Source organism: Odontesthes bonariensis, chromosome 3, assembly GCF_027942865.1.
Source record: "Odontesthes bonariensis isolate fOdoBon6 chromosome 3, fOdoBon6.hap1, whole genome shotgun sequence".
NCBI lineage: Eukaryota > Metazoa > Chordata > Actinopteri > Atheriniformes > Atherinopsidae > Odontesthes > Odontesthes bonariensis.
The window spans coordinates 10,671,351-10,686,220 of record NC_134508.1 but is presented as its reverse complement, the minus strand read 5'-3'; the positions used below and the strand labels follow the sequence as shown (position 1 = coordinate 10,686,220).

Genomic DNA, 14,870 nt, shown 5'->3' with positions numbered 1-14,870 from the left:
TAATTTCAAACATAGGGTGGCCCAAACAAAGTACCTGAGTCATTTTTTTCCCTTTTTCTTTTTTGAGCTAGCAGTATTTTTATCCCCAAAAAATGCTCTGAAGCAAATAAAAAGTGATGTCATTCATAAATAACATGTCCTCTGTAAGACTAATCTGAGATAAATGCTTTTAAAATTGGAAAAATAAATTAAAAAACAGAAAAACTGACACTTGTTTGATTGCATTTAGTATATACTACACTAGGGGATGAATATTAAGAGCACAATGCCTCTGAAAACAGATATAATTACAAAGGGAGTAATTCTTTATTCATGCTGCATTTTGATGTGAGGTAATTCCTGTGAGTATTGTTAAAACAAGGAATGCACAAAAGCCTGATAAAGCAGACTTACCTCCAGAATGTGGGGGAGGTCCACATAAAAGAACCACTCCTTGGCCCTCACGGACGTTGACAGCACTCCTCACCGTCTGAGTTTTGAAGTTATCAAGATCTGATGAGTCAGACAAAGTTGAAATGGAATTTGACAGCAGCTTTGAAAAAAAAAAAACTAAATCATCAGCAGCATTGCACTGTGTGCCTGACAGCACAAAAAATGTGTTTTTTTTAGTCTATTCACAAGGGTTTCTTTGACAAGGATAGTTTTGAAAAGAGGGACATACATTTCCCCAAACTCCCTTCACTGAACCACTGAGGCATGTTTTTGATGTTACATTTTGAGCACAGGAACCTTAATAGGGCATCATCGTTTGCCCTGGGACACCTCCTGACAGCGGCCGATACTTTCAAAGGCATCTGGGGTGCTGATGAAATAGATGGACCTGACTTGGTGACATTTACATGGCAACGCAGCAATAAAGAGATTAGACTGAAATGGGAGAAAACGAGCAGGAGGAAGGAAACGCTATGCGTGCACCGAACAAACACAGGGGAGTGTGCATGACAAATGACAGTTTGCAGCGCCAGCAGCAATAAGTAACATCATTATTAAATGTGGTGTAATCTTGCACTTAAAAGCATTAGCTTCCCCATCAATACTCTCCGCACACTCTATCCCCTGCAAATGAATAAGCAGTTGCTGGCAGGAAAGACCAAAACCTGGGATGATAAACCATCCCCGGCTTCATGACTGATGGAGGGAAGCTGCCGCAGTCCGCTCTGCACTCTGTCTGCACCCTCTGGCTAACAGCCTTGAGTAAGCCTTCCAAACACAAACAAAAGAAAGTCAGTGTGACCGATAAGGGAAATTAGGAGAAGGAAGATTATAAGGAGAAGTGGGACAGAGTGCTGCTAAGATTAATGAGCAGTTCTCTGTTGACCGCAGAGGAATCAAACGGAGCCAAAGAACGGCAGGACCACGAGAGGCCACAGGAGGAGGTCCTGAGGAGGGACTTGATATACAGACAGGGGTAACATCCTTCTGATCTCACCATGCTGCCTTAGCGAGTCCATCTCCGAACAACATTTCTGATTCTGACTAGCTGTGCTGGAGAGTCAAGCCCAGCTGGTTTTAAGAAGCTGACATTACAGCAGTTGATAATCAAGACAGTAACGCCTTTGAAAACAGCAGCAGGTGAATCAAAGAGCTACTGGCGATTACTTAGTGGAAGAGGGAAGGATGACTCCTTCACCCAGATTGTGCAGAGTTGCACGGAGAAGGGTAAAGGTGTAGCTGGAGGGGATACACCTCTCTCTACTGTGGCTTCAGAGCAGAAGAATAATGGGCTTCACTGGAGTGAACTGACCACACACTGTAACTCTGAAAGCTAGAGGCCAAACTCACTATAGCTGCAGTGAGTCCTTTGTAAGCAGAATCAATCTCTGCCATACAAGAATGGCTGGCCCAGAGATTACAGAGAGAGACCATTACAGCTCGAAGATGATTGGGCTGGGCAATGGCGCCGCCGTAGAGACACTCCCTGTTATTCTATATTGTGTCCGACAGAATTCTTAAGCAAAGCTACCTGCTCAAGAGGCACCACAGCACAGCTCGACCAGTGTATAAAAACATTTAAATGAAAAGTTGAGGTTATTTATGACTTGGTTGGGGTAACAGTGTATCCTCGTACATCATTTTTAGTATTCCTGCAGCAAGGAGCTTTTGTAAGTAAGCATAATAATAAGACAGGCTGTAAAGAAGCCAATAGCACAGCTAGATCTTTTTTAAAACATGCTTTCCTAGTCCCTAACTTCTGGTACTCTGTCCTTACTGTGCTGTACTGCATATTGGAAAACATTTTAGGTGTTTGTGAACTGTTATGTGCAAAAGTGTTGAGCCACCCCTCATCTCTTTCTTTCTTACTTCCAGGCAGTCAGACATCCCTTTAATCTTTTACAGTGGTTTTGAGCAATAGTTCTCCAGGCTTTCTGAAGGTCTGTCAAAGTTATTATTTGGCCATTGGCTGCTTTTTAACTCATTTTCAGTCCTGTCCTTGTACCTGAACATTTTTTTAGAGGAATGTGCATTTTTTTTGTGAAGCCACTTTAAACATCTAACTCAAGAGATGGGTCAATGCTGTGTCTACATGTAACAGGCACTTTATTACTAATAGTCTGTCACAAACAAATAATTTGTTCTCATTACTCTAGTTGTATAAAACAGGAAATGGTATCTTTTCACCAAAAAATAACAATTTGCCAAAAAACTGTGTCCATAAAAAATTTGAGGAAAGTGGAAGACAAAAGAAGAAGTGTCAGGCCTAAAAAATGTCTACAGCACATGAGCAGTATCTGAAAGTTATGTCCATAAGAAATAAGACCCAGAGAGATGCAGCAGCCTACAAGTTCACCCATCTACTGTTCACTGAAGCCTCATCAGAAATGGTCTCCATGGAAGGGTGGCTGTCAAGAAGCCATTCTTAAGGAACTGAAACAGGTAGAAAATGGTATGTCAAAAGACAAGAACTGGACTGAAAATCAGTGGCAACTGGTCTTATGGAGGGATGAGTCCTCCCCAGAACCCGGACCTCAACATTATTGAAGCAGTGTGGGATCATCTTGACAGAGAACGGAACAAAAGGGAGCCGACATCCTAAGAAAAGCTTTGGAATGTCCTGCAAAAATGCACCTATTTTCTTGTTTTCTTGGCAATATTGAAAGAAATTTAGGTTGTTTATGCTGTTAAAGTGAGCTGTAAGAGGACACGCTTCTTCTTTTTAATGCAGCTGAATATCTAGGGAGAAACAAAAGCAACAAGGGACGCACAACATCTCCGTCTCGGGACAGTAGCCTCATTACACATAAAAGCAGAGTATCAGCCTCGCTGATCTCCTCAGCCTCCCTCGCCGTGCATTAGGCATGACAATAAATGTCAAGCAGCTCTGCTCTTCATTCGGTCCCCACAAGTGAGATTCATTACGCAGCTATAGGGGTAATGGCAGTCCATCTCACGAGAGGAAGTGAAAGGCTCCCTATCCTTGGGACAAGATCAATAGTCAGCAGGCTTGATCAAGAAAGGGGTGGTGCCTCCACAGTGCTCGTCTGGGAGGTAGGACCCCATTTCACAGCATCAGATTTCAGCCTGCCTTTTGTCTTTTAAGCAGCAGGCTGCCTGTCACTGTCTGATCAGTTCAAAATCTGCTGTATATGTTATACACAAAGAAGTAGGTGGTGATTACTGTGTAAAGACTTATCAAGCATTATTTTTGTCTGTGTCTGCTTTAAAGTTTGGATCACAAGACCGGGAAGATTACTTGGCAAAGCACGAGTGTGTTCGGATGGAGCACAGATGCTGTCAGAGCTGAAACCACTAATGAGAATCAATGGGGTTCAGTGGCAGTCAGAGGCTACCCTCGTGTTTGTTCCATCTGACATTTCACTCGATTACCATCTCCCCTCTTGAAAATCTATTCTCGGGCAATCTTAATGAGAAATCAGATGATAATTTGAAAAAAAACCATCTGAGCCACAAGCAAAATATGCATGTCATGCAGCAGAGCCACGCCAGGGACGGGTTAGCAACTGTAGCATCACTTACATGCGAACTGGAGGCTGGCTCTGCGGCTGAGGATGGACCCCCACGTGTTGAAAGCCGTGCATTGGTACACACCGGTGTCTTGGTCCTTGTCCAGGTTGCTAATGATCAGGCTGCCCCCAGACATGTGACGCCGGTAGTCGCTCCCCAGATCAATGAGTGTTCCGTTGAGTGACCATCTGGAAAAACGCAAACACAATCAGTAGCCGAGCTCCCTGGAGATGAACGCTGGCAGTGTCTTATCACACACATCGATTTGATGGGTCCACCCATATCATGCTTAGAGGATAAAAGGTGAGTAGTATGGGTAGGAATCTGTATTTTTAACAGAGAAATGTGAGTTAGGAAGTAAAGAAAAAAAACAAAAAAAAAAAAATTGTTGTCCATGTAGACAGCTACGGTTTCAATAAGCTTGACTCCATTCGAATATATAAAGTAAGTATTTGTGTTAATTTCGGCAAAATTCCAACACTGAGCATCTATGACTTTCTCTTACTTGCTTGGTGAAGAGGAATTAATTTAATCTCAGCTTTGATAAGTAGGTTTGGTCAGCTAAGTCTACGAGCAGGATATCTAAAATGTAGATTTATTGATGGATATCTTCACTGGAGGGTGTTGAAACTATATGGAAACTGAGGCCATGGGCAAGGAAATGACTGTGGAAAAACTATGTTTTGTCATATAGTAAGATAGAACTTTTAAAAGTTTCTTATCATGTGTTTTAGGACATATGAATAGTGCCCTGAGAAATCCTTCTGGCTTTGCAGAGATTGTCACACTTGCAACTTTTGAGTGAAAAATCTGGACCATTTTCCAATGGAATTCCATTTAATTTGGTGCAGATTTAATTGTTCTCCTCAGGGTTAATTATATAAATCTGGTCATCTCCTTTTTGGCTTTTTGAGTCAGTTGAAGAGATACCTGCAAAACTGCTGACATTCCCATCAGCCTCTTGTGTTTAGCACAATAGGGCAATATATTCATCAACATTACATTACTGAAGGTAAACAGTGCTGTGAAATAGTGTTGAGCCACCCCACGTTTCTTTATATTTTACTTCGAGGGAGCCAGATTTTCTTGGCTTTTCAAGGTCTAAAAAATTTTTATTTTCTCCTTTACAGTCCAGCTCTTGCACCCAACTATCTTCAAGGCATTCAAGTATGAAAAAGGCGCCTCACTCAAGGGATGAACCAGTGTTTTATCTAGGCAAGGCAAGGCAAGGCAATTTTATTTGTAGAGCACACAAGGTACAGAAGGTAATTCAAAGTGCTTTACAGCTACATAACGGACAACTTAGCCATAAAACTTTTTCAGATCTTATCTGAAAGCACTTCGTTACTGGCTGCCTTTTGCCAAGACAAATAATTTGTTGCCATTTCTTTAGTTGCATCCATTAAAAATGCCAAAGATTACACAGTTTTACAGATATGAAATAGTACTTTTGCACCAGAAGAGTGATTCCCAAAGAGTTGAAAACTTAAGAATATCTCTGGATGGTGTGCTGGGATGAATCCTCCCCAGAGCCCGGACCTCAACTTTAAACGTTAAAAGAATGGAACAAAAGGCAGCCAACATCCAAACAAGAGCTTTGGGATGTCCTTCAAGAAGCCTGGAGAACTATTCCTGAAGACTCCTTAAAGAAATGGCAGAAAGTTCGGACTGTGTTGAAGATTAAAGGTGCTCAGACCAAATATTGACTTTCAAGGTTTTTTACAATTCTACAAACTCTGACTTCACCTGATATACAGCGTTTCCATTTAGGATTGTACATGTTTTATTAAGTCGCTGCACAGATTTACAATTTTCCTTGCAACACATAAATAGATAAGGGGTGGCTCAAGTACACAATATTGTACAAGTTGCCCACAGATATAAAGATCCCCCCTATAGTTTCACCCCTTTCACTTTTGATTGCAATTACATTTGATGCAGATTTTCCTGTTCTCCTCTGGAATCTATTGTTTACCTCTGGTAATCCCCTGTTTTTGGCTTTACACTTCTTTTGGTTGGATATGTTTGTTTAGAAAATACCAACAAAACTACCGCCATTCCCATTACCCTAAAATGTACTCTGTTAAGCACTAATTAGCATATGTCAATCTCATTGCTTGACCTTTAAATCAGCAGGGCATTATATTCACCACCACAAGTTTATTGCAGATATAAATATGGATGATAAGTAACAACTGTCATCTATAGCATGCAGATAGGAGCATTTAGCTCTCAGGAGTGCACAATTTCACAAAATGGCTACAATCAAATCTAACTCTGAAAACGTCACTTTCTGCCACTTTGTCAAGACCTATGCCATCATTTTAAACTTAGGGTGGAGATCGCTCACTTCAGTTTACAGTGTACAAGGTAAATATAGTGAAACTGTGTGTTAGCCAATGCACTGGGTAAAGGTTATAAAGCAATGACAATCCACAATCCATTCTTAAGCCTGATTTATGGTCGGTGACGCAAGACGCAACGCAAGCCCTGGCGGTGAATTTCCTTTCATCGTAGTAGGCTTGTCATTGAAAAAAACCCGCTACTCCACCTACTGTCCTGGCGGTGAATCGCCACGCAGCACACGCAACCGCCGACAAAGCAAAATGAAGCATAAACGTCTCGAGCCATTAACACAAGCGCAAGACGCAAGCGCAAGGGCAGTTAAAAGAGGTATAACTCAGCCTTTACACGTAACCAAGTACTTTTAGCTCCTCAACCAAACCAGTTAATTGTAATTGCTAAACCTAACCAAACCCCAAGTCAAAAAGTAAGCAAAAACAACAGTACAAAGAAAATTAATTAACACAACGATCTATCAAAAAGCTCCACCATGGTGGTCTCAAACTCAAGTCTCATGTGTAAGGGTCTTGTGACTTTCCTCCACTTCCCTTTTAGTCATCTTTTCAGGACCCTGTTGCCTGTTTATACAGTAAGTAAACAACACAAAATGGCACTTGCACATCTCAGAGATGCCCGGGGCTTTGACAGCCCTGGAAATAGGAACGTGTTGGTGGTGAGCAGGGCTGTAGATTTTTGGGTCCCGTTTGCTTCTTGATTTTTACCGCACTGCATACTTGAAAAAAATCCTCACCGTGCCTGTAATCTCTTCTGTTTGTGCAATCTGATGCAGATTCGGATCTAAATGGAAATTTAAAAATGTCTAAATATTGTGTGATATCAACGTTACAAATCTAAAGGACTGAGCAGCCTTGGCAGATCTATGTGCTCTTTTTGTGCTTTCTAATTACTTTTCTGTTTGTGCGTTTGTGTTTCTGACGTATTGCTTTCTGACAGCTTCATATTGCAATGTCTACAGATCATTTCCCTAAGAAAGGTCACGAGATACGCAGTCATGCAAGCTTTATTCAGCAAGTGACAGCAATTAATCACAGCTACAGAAACAAAAGCACTGAATAATGTTTTAGCTCGACAATAAAAACACTTCATGTAATTCACTGCAACCAGCCATCTGAGAGTCTGAGTGAGACATATTTGAAGGAGATGAAAAGTTCTACATGACACCTTTAAAAGCAGGCAGGTTTACAAGACTTTATCTCAGAACATGAGCAAAGATAAGAAGTTACGTATCACATTTCTTCTAGAATTTGAGAAATAAAGCCTTATTAGAATGCCAGGTGTGAGTCTCCGTCTGCAACGGGGCTGCAAATGAAAATTCCAATCATAAGGGGAAAAATAATCAATATCATTTTTATCCTCCCAGGCAAACTATCAGGCAGTTAGAATGATGCATCATGCAGTCTTGAAGCCAGTCGCGGCTCTCCCCGGTTTCCTGCCTGACAGACTACAAAAGACAAAGCTGTCTTTCATCTTGTATCCTGCATTATTCATCTAACAGTCTGTGCCAGTCACTTAATCTGACTGATTTTGTCACCGTTTCAACAATATTACTTTCAAAGACCCTACACCTGCCATGAAAAAGCTTAAGTTTTCCAAGAATATTCATAAAAACACCAACATTGATAACAACACACTTGAATTCTCCGCTGTCCCTCTCCTCCTCTGTTTGTGCCAAAGGAAGGATTATTCTGTGTGCAAAAGGGGAGGAGGTTAAATGAAAAGGGATGGGCAGCTAGTAAGACTTTAGCAGCCCAGCATGATTGGATTTAATAGGAGATGAAGGTGTGCATCCTGGACAGATCACACACCCCTGCAGAGGCAAGCTGGCTGGGTGTAATGGTGCAGACACAATCAGTTAGCCACCAACCCACTCTTCCCACAGCAACACCTGGACTCACTCTGATACCAGCCGACATGTTTGCTGTTGTTATGTGATTTGTAGATGTGGAAAGATCAACACGAGCTATCTTTTTGCCACCAGATATAAAAAATATGCTGCCTGGCACTTAACATGCATACAGTCTACAGCCCCAATCCCCAAAAAGTGTCAAATGTTAATAAAAACAGAAAGGAATTATTTGGAAATCTCACAAACCTACTTTTTATTCAGAACAGAAAATAAAAAGCGCATAAAATGTTGAAAGTGAGACATTTTGCTATTTAACTCAAAATATTTGCTCCTTTTTAATTTGATGGCAGCAAAGGGTCTCAAAAAGTTACGACGATGGCAACAAAAGCCTGGAAAAGAAAGTGGTTTCAAAAAGAATCGGTTGGACGAACATGTTACAACTAATTAGGTTAACAGGCAACAGGTTACAACAGGTGACTGGAATTTAAAAAAAAAAGAGCACCTTAGAGAGGAAGAGTCTTTCAAAGGTAAAGTTGGGCAGAGGTTCAGCAACCTGCACAATAATCCATCTAAAAAGTCAGAATTATGTGCAACAATGGGAAATTATTCAGACAATCTGGAGACAAGGGACATGGGCAAAAATCGATATTGGATGCTTGTGATATTCAGGCCCTCTGGCAGCACTGCTTTAAAAACAGACATAATTCTGTCATGGGAATCACTGAATGGGATCAGGAACATTTCCAGAAATCATTAACTGTGAACACAGTTTACCATGCCATCCACACAACTGAAGGTTAAAGCTTTATCTTGCAAAGAAGAAGCCACATCTCAGGGCCAAAGCTAATCTAAAGTTGACTGAAAACAAAAAAAAAACTGTTCAGTGGTTAGACGAATCAAATTTAGACTTCTTTCAATTTTATTTGGAAATCATGTATACTGCATCTTCCTTCCAAAAGAGGAAAAGAACCACCTAGCTTCTTAGCGCATTTAGTTGAAAAGTCTGCATCTCTGATGGTATGGGGGTGCATTATATTACATTTTGCATTATACTATAATTGCCTATGGAACTGACAACATGAATATCTGGAAAGGTGTCATCAATGCTGAAAGATACAGGAAACATGCTCCCATCCAGATGAGATCTTTTTTCAGGGAAGGCCATATCTCAGCACGACAATGCTAAAGCACATACTGTATCTACAACAGCACGGCTTTGTAGTAGAAGACTCTGGGTGCTGGACTGGCCTGCCTGCTGTCCAGACCTTTCACCAACTGAAAACATTTGGTTCAACATGAAACACAAGGTACAACAACTAAGCCCCAAAACTGCTGAGCCGCTAGAATCTGATATCAAGAATGGGACCACATTCCTTTCCCAAAGGTTCAACAACTGGTCTCCTCAGTTCCCAGACAAGTTGGAAGAACATTCATATTTACCTTTATCCGTCCACACAATGTGGACGGATAAGTCTTTTTACAGCACCTTGAAATGCATTATTCTTGTTGATATATAAGATCTCTGAGACTAATAAGGCCAGAATTTATTGCAAGTATTGCATTGCATTGCATTGCAAGTATTACAATAACTGGTTAATTTGGGTTAGAAAAAAAACCAAGTAGAACAATTGAACTAACACCAATTGTTGATTAAACACAACTAAACAAAAGCAATGATAGTAACGCGTGTGTTGATAATTAAGCTACTAATTATATCAGTTTTTATAAAACTGAAACCGCATCAGTCATAGAGAAAAGTAAGGTAGATATCTTAATATGCGGAGCCCGCAGTCAAAGCAGTGAATCAAACAGCATTCCATATTGTGAGGAGCTTACATTAAATCGACCAGAGTCCAGGAGAACAGCTCTGTTTGCTGCGCTGTGCTGCAGGCCCGCGCCAATCTGAGCATGCTCTGTATGAACTCCTCCTGACCTTGAGGTTCCTATCAATTTTGCATGAGGTTTCCTCATCAAATAGACCGGGGGGGATTGTAGTGCAGCAGCACTGGCTCACCTGGCTTTCCTTTAGGCCAGACACCCACTGAGACTGCGGTGACCACACACACACACACACACACACACAGTTTCAGAGCTTTAGAGTTGATAATGGAAATTCAATGCTGACCAGGGCACTCTCTGCAATTACGTTTAGCAGGTTATCGCTGCTGTGTTTTATTAAATTGATGTTCATTTTGCTTTCTAACCAAGTGTAACACAATGAATATCTCTCAAACTACCTTTTATCGTTGTGGCTACTTTTGTGTGTGTGTGTACATGTTTGGGAATGTGTATTCGTGAGTATAAGCTTGTAAAATCCCATGGAATTAGTGAAAAACTGACAGATGTACAGCAAACGTGCAGATACATGCACACCCAGTCCCACTGATATTTGTCAGCAGGCATGGCACAATTGATTTATTTTATGGTCTGAATATGACGATTTTGCACTAATTAAAAATCAAGTAAACAAATCCATATCAATCAAACGCCAAGAGAGTAAAACAAGAACTTATATCTACTTCCCAGAACCTCAGAAATTAGGCTTTTTTTTTTTTTTTTAATTAAGCAAAAAATAAAACCACCATTATCTGGCTCTATAGTATGATTCGATTCACAACCAAAAAAAAACACGTTCTAATCACACCCTTCGTGTTGTCTCCATGTCTCCGTTACCGCGTACTGGACTGTAAACTAAGGCCGAGTCATACATTAGACGATAGCAAAAACAAGCCAGAGCACTTTTTTTATTCCCACTTTCCAATCACCGCTGTGCCCTTGATCCTGTGTTACAGCAGATTCATAGTAAACACAGTGACAGGTGTATTCATAGAGCGGAGCTCTGTGCTCCGGCGCTACGCTGAACTATTTGTCAACCGAGGAACTGTCAGGGCTCCCGTTCGTATGTTCACCGTGTCATCGAGTGGGCGAGGGGGAGGTGGAGCAGAGAGATGAAAACAGAATCAGTGGGATGAAGCCGGCCAGGTCCAGTAACTCATGAGGATTATGAGCATAAAAACAAGCGACACGCTGGCATTGGCATTTGATCATATCTGCTGCATTTCTGCACTGCAATATTTAAAGTAGCCAGACTGAATTTTTCATCTTGTTTAATGGCCCATTATGGAGAAACCTCTATGTCACTGTTAAATATCAGCAATCTGTAATTTTCTGTTTACGACGTAAGAAATTAGAAATGAAATTTTTATTTTTAGTTTCCATTAACCTTAGCCCTTTTTACTTCGTGCTCCCCTACTTTTTTTTTTCCCAAAATGCCAGTCCGCAATTTTTTCTGCTCCGCTGGGTCTTTTTCTACGATGATTTCATTTTCTTTTTTCTTTTTTTTTTGTACGTGTGTGACTGTTGAGCATCCACACAAACAAGTGACTCTAAAGTCTCTGACTCACTTTCCCTGTGACTGACGCTCCAGCTTCAAGACAGTTACTGTTGATGATTTACACCCAATTAAAATGAGAAATCAGGTGATTCCATATAATTTGCACCTACTGTCAATCACCTGCATGTGTCATAAGTGTTGTGCGGGCACATCTTCTTGTATCCAACCCTTCTTGGAAACTCTTCCCCCTTCATGCCACTGAGAACACCAATGCTGGGTGACATGTTCTCTTTCTAAGAAGAACTTGGATGCTGCTGTTTACTTTGTATTGATCCTCCATCCCGCTGGGAATATAAAAGCCTCTATTCATTCCTTCCTGGAAAGAAAAAAAATAGCCCCCAACTAATGCACTGTTTACTTTTGTTTGAGCAATCCATGCAGCACCAATTATGTTCAGAATATTACATTGACTTTTTTTTTTTTTTTGGATCAAACAACCTATTCTAAATATCTTTACTTTCAGCAGTCATCTGTAGGCACCAGCTGAGAGGAGAATATCAAAGAGAACTCATGTTGCATTCAGAAAAGGACAAATTGTTATATTTTTAGATGGTTCGAAAAGAAAATTCTGCCTCTTCTTTTGAGTTGTTTTTTCTTTTGCAATTATTTGAAGATGGACTCATTTATTTTATTCTTACGCTATTGTTGCGGCATCTGAATGTGTCGTCATCATGTTTGACTGAGTAAAACCGCAAGTCACAACTGTAATCTTCAGTCTGACCTGCTAACGTTTTCTACTGCATTGGCATTTAGCTTCTCAGAGGAATTACCAGCCAGGTCTCATCAGACAACGTGCAATAGGCATGATTGTCCACATGTCCGAAATGCTGTCACGTCACAATCCATGGTTGTGAAAAGTTGTGAAAAGGCAAAGTAAGACTGGGCTGTTGTTGGATACAGGACAACATCAATGTCCCATAATAGGAACCGCGACTATGAGTATTAAAATATTAAACCAGAAACAATGTGTACTCTCTAAACCTAACCATGTATTTGCGCCATCTAAACCTCACCAGAAACTCCAATTAAGGGGAATACAGAGCTGATGATGACATAGGATTTGCCTCGTCATTGTGCAAAGCCTTCGATCCCCAGATCCAACTTCCCAGTTGACGGACAAGGTTGGGGAGAACATCGATAGTTTTCATTTCCCTAACCATGTACTTTTAATGCTTTACCCTAAATATTCATGGATCAGAATAGAGTAGAAAAGTAAAGAATAGCGAGCGGGAAATCAAGCCATTTCTTGCCTGAGAGTCAGCAGAGTAACAGCGTCCACCATCCATCCTCCTTTTGCACACTGCAGAGAAAAGTGTGCAAACTCTATAGCAGTGTGTAGCACATGTGTAACCTGTTCCAATACATGTGAATGGCGTGTTGTGTTGGTACCGAGGAACATTAGTGACTTATGTTTTTACTGTAACAGACTGATGAAAGCCCTTAATGGTATTAGAACATGTCTGAAAAGGGCAAATGTCTCCTTGGCCTCCTTCCACTGGAAAAAAAAAAAGAAGTAAACACCAAAAGAAAAGAAAATATAATAACCAGGTAACATGCGAGTTAAAAACAGATCATTTAAACAGTGTGAAATGTCTTAAATGGATTTCCCTTTGAGACTCCCTGTCAACATCATCTTTGACCAATTCCAAACTGCTAGGCCTCATTTTCTGCCTTGATATTAAACCAAATGGATTATATTTTTGTTAATATCTTGGGTAACTGGCAATTAAATGTGGTGCTCTGAACATAATGTCCTCTTGCTTGGCTTAACTAATGAAACAAATACAATTAATTTGCAGGGTATAGCGCTGCGCAGAGCTTGCACAGTCTAGTGATAGTCGCAGCATGACCACATCCTAAAGGCATTTCACTCAGCCCTGCATGGGACATTTTGAGCTTCTAATTTAAGCGTTCGTGAAATAAATTGCAAGAAATTTACGCTTTCTATATTCTCAGCAGGACAAAAAAAAAAAAGTCCTCTCCTTGCCCGAGGGGGAAACAAGTCAAGGACAATCAGTGTCAGAAAAACTGATGCAACCTAAATAAGGAGCTAAAAAATAAAAAGTCTCAATACTCGAAGTAAAATTATGGGCGAAAAATCAAGTGTCTTTAAAAGCATTATGAAAACTGTCAATCCACAGTGGTGACAGGTTGCCTACTCGAGCATCAATTTGTCTTTTTAAACCTGGTCTCACGTTCTATTCCATAACTGTGGGCAGTGACTCCAAGCAGTGGAGTGACTGACCTAGAATAATATTCGCCGATCAGAGCGAGGCATGCGAGTTGTTTTTGTGCTCCAAACAGAAACCGAGTTCTCTGAAATACAAAAATTAGAGAACAAAAGGAGCCCTAAAGTCACATGTTATTAGATAACATTTTAGCAAACTACTACTTATTCATACATCCAGTCTGGTGGGAATTTTCTGTCATTTGGGGTTGTGTTTCTGTGACCTGACAAATGTAATTCCAATGATAAATTTTGTTTTGCTCTCCACCTTCTCCCGGACAAATACATCTGGCACATTAGCTGGTGACTGCTGTTATTCAGTGCTTGCTAGTCGCTAACCTCCCTGCGTTTTGTGCTGGGTAAGTTGAATAAGGTTTATTTATGTGAGCTTTTCCTTTTGGGATTGAAAAAGAAGTGCTATGTGCTTGACGCAAGCGAAACAAAGGCAGTGATGACGCTGAACATAAAACCAAAACAATGAGCTGGAAAACACCAATGCACTCTGTAACGCTAATGGGATTTGCAGAGTTGGTCATAAATCTCTTTGGGTATGTCACACCAAGCGAACCCTTTCATATTATACATTGTCATTTGATCCATTGTTCATATAGGATATTGATTGGGGCAGCTCTAATGCGAGAATCCACTCCAATAGTGATAATCTGTGTGTATTTGCGGTTGTAACATTGCGTCAGAGCCCGAGGAAAAGCTACAGATCATCCTGAAAACACCAGCATTTCCCACGACTGCATTAACTTCATAAAGCGCTGAAAGACAAAACCTGTAGAACAACACAAGTGAACAACAGAGGGCTATAAGTTGTGGGAGAACTAATGCAGGGGATGGTTTCTCCTTCATCCGTGGGATGGCTCATGTTGCACAACAAGTATAATGATACTCCCCGCTGCTGTGCCTGAACCGTGTTTTCAGCGCAGACGCATTATAGGAAATGTAAGCACTGAACGGAATGTCACTCACAAGGTTACTGCCTCTTTACTCTACTCTGCTTGCTGAGCATCTGCATGGTGCTGACCAAGCTCCGAAACACAATCTACCACAAAAAAGAAGAAGAAAAA

At 40.8% G+C, this 14,870-nt stretch overlaps 1 protein-coding gene across 2 annotated transcripts in view; it reads right to left on the bottom strand.

Annotated features, from left to right (window-relative positions):
• The window catches only part of cntn3b (contactin 3b), a 62,470-nt gene that overhangs the window by 33,943 nt on the left and 13,657 nt on the right, over positions 1-14,870 (bottom strand). For both annotated transcript variants that reach the window (XM_075460248.1, XM_075460249.1), the window contains exons 4-5: positions 3,976-4,151; positions 394-492 (exon numbers count right to left, since the gene is read on the bottom strand). In XM_075460248.1, coding sequence (XP_075316363.1) covers positions 394-492; positions 3,976-4,151 — 275 coding nt within the window. The remainder of the gene's footprint in view (positions 1-393; positions 493-3,975; positions 4,152-14,870) is intronic.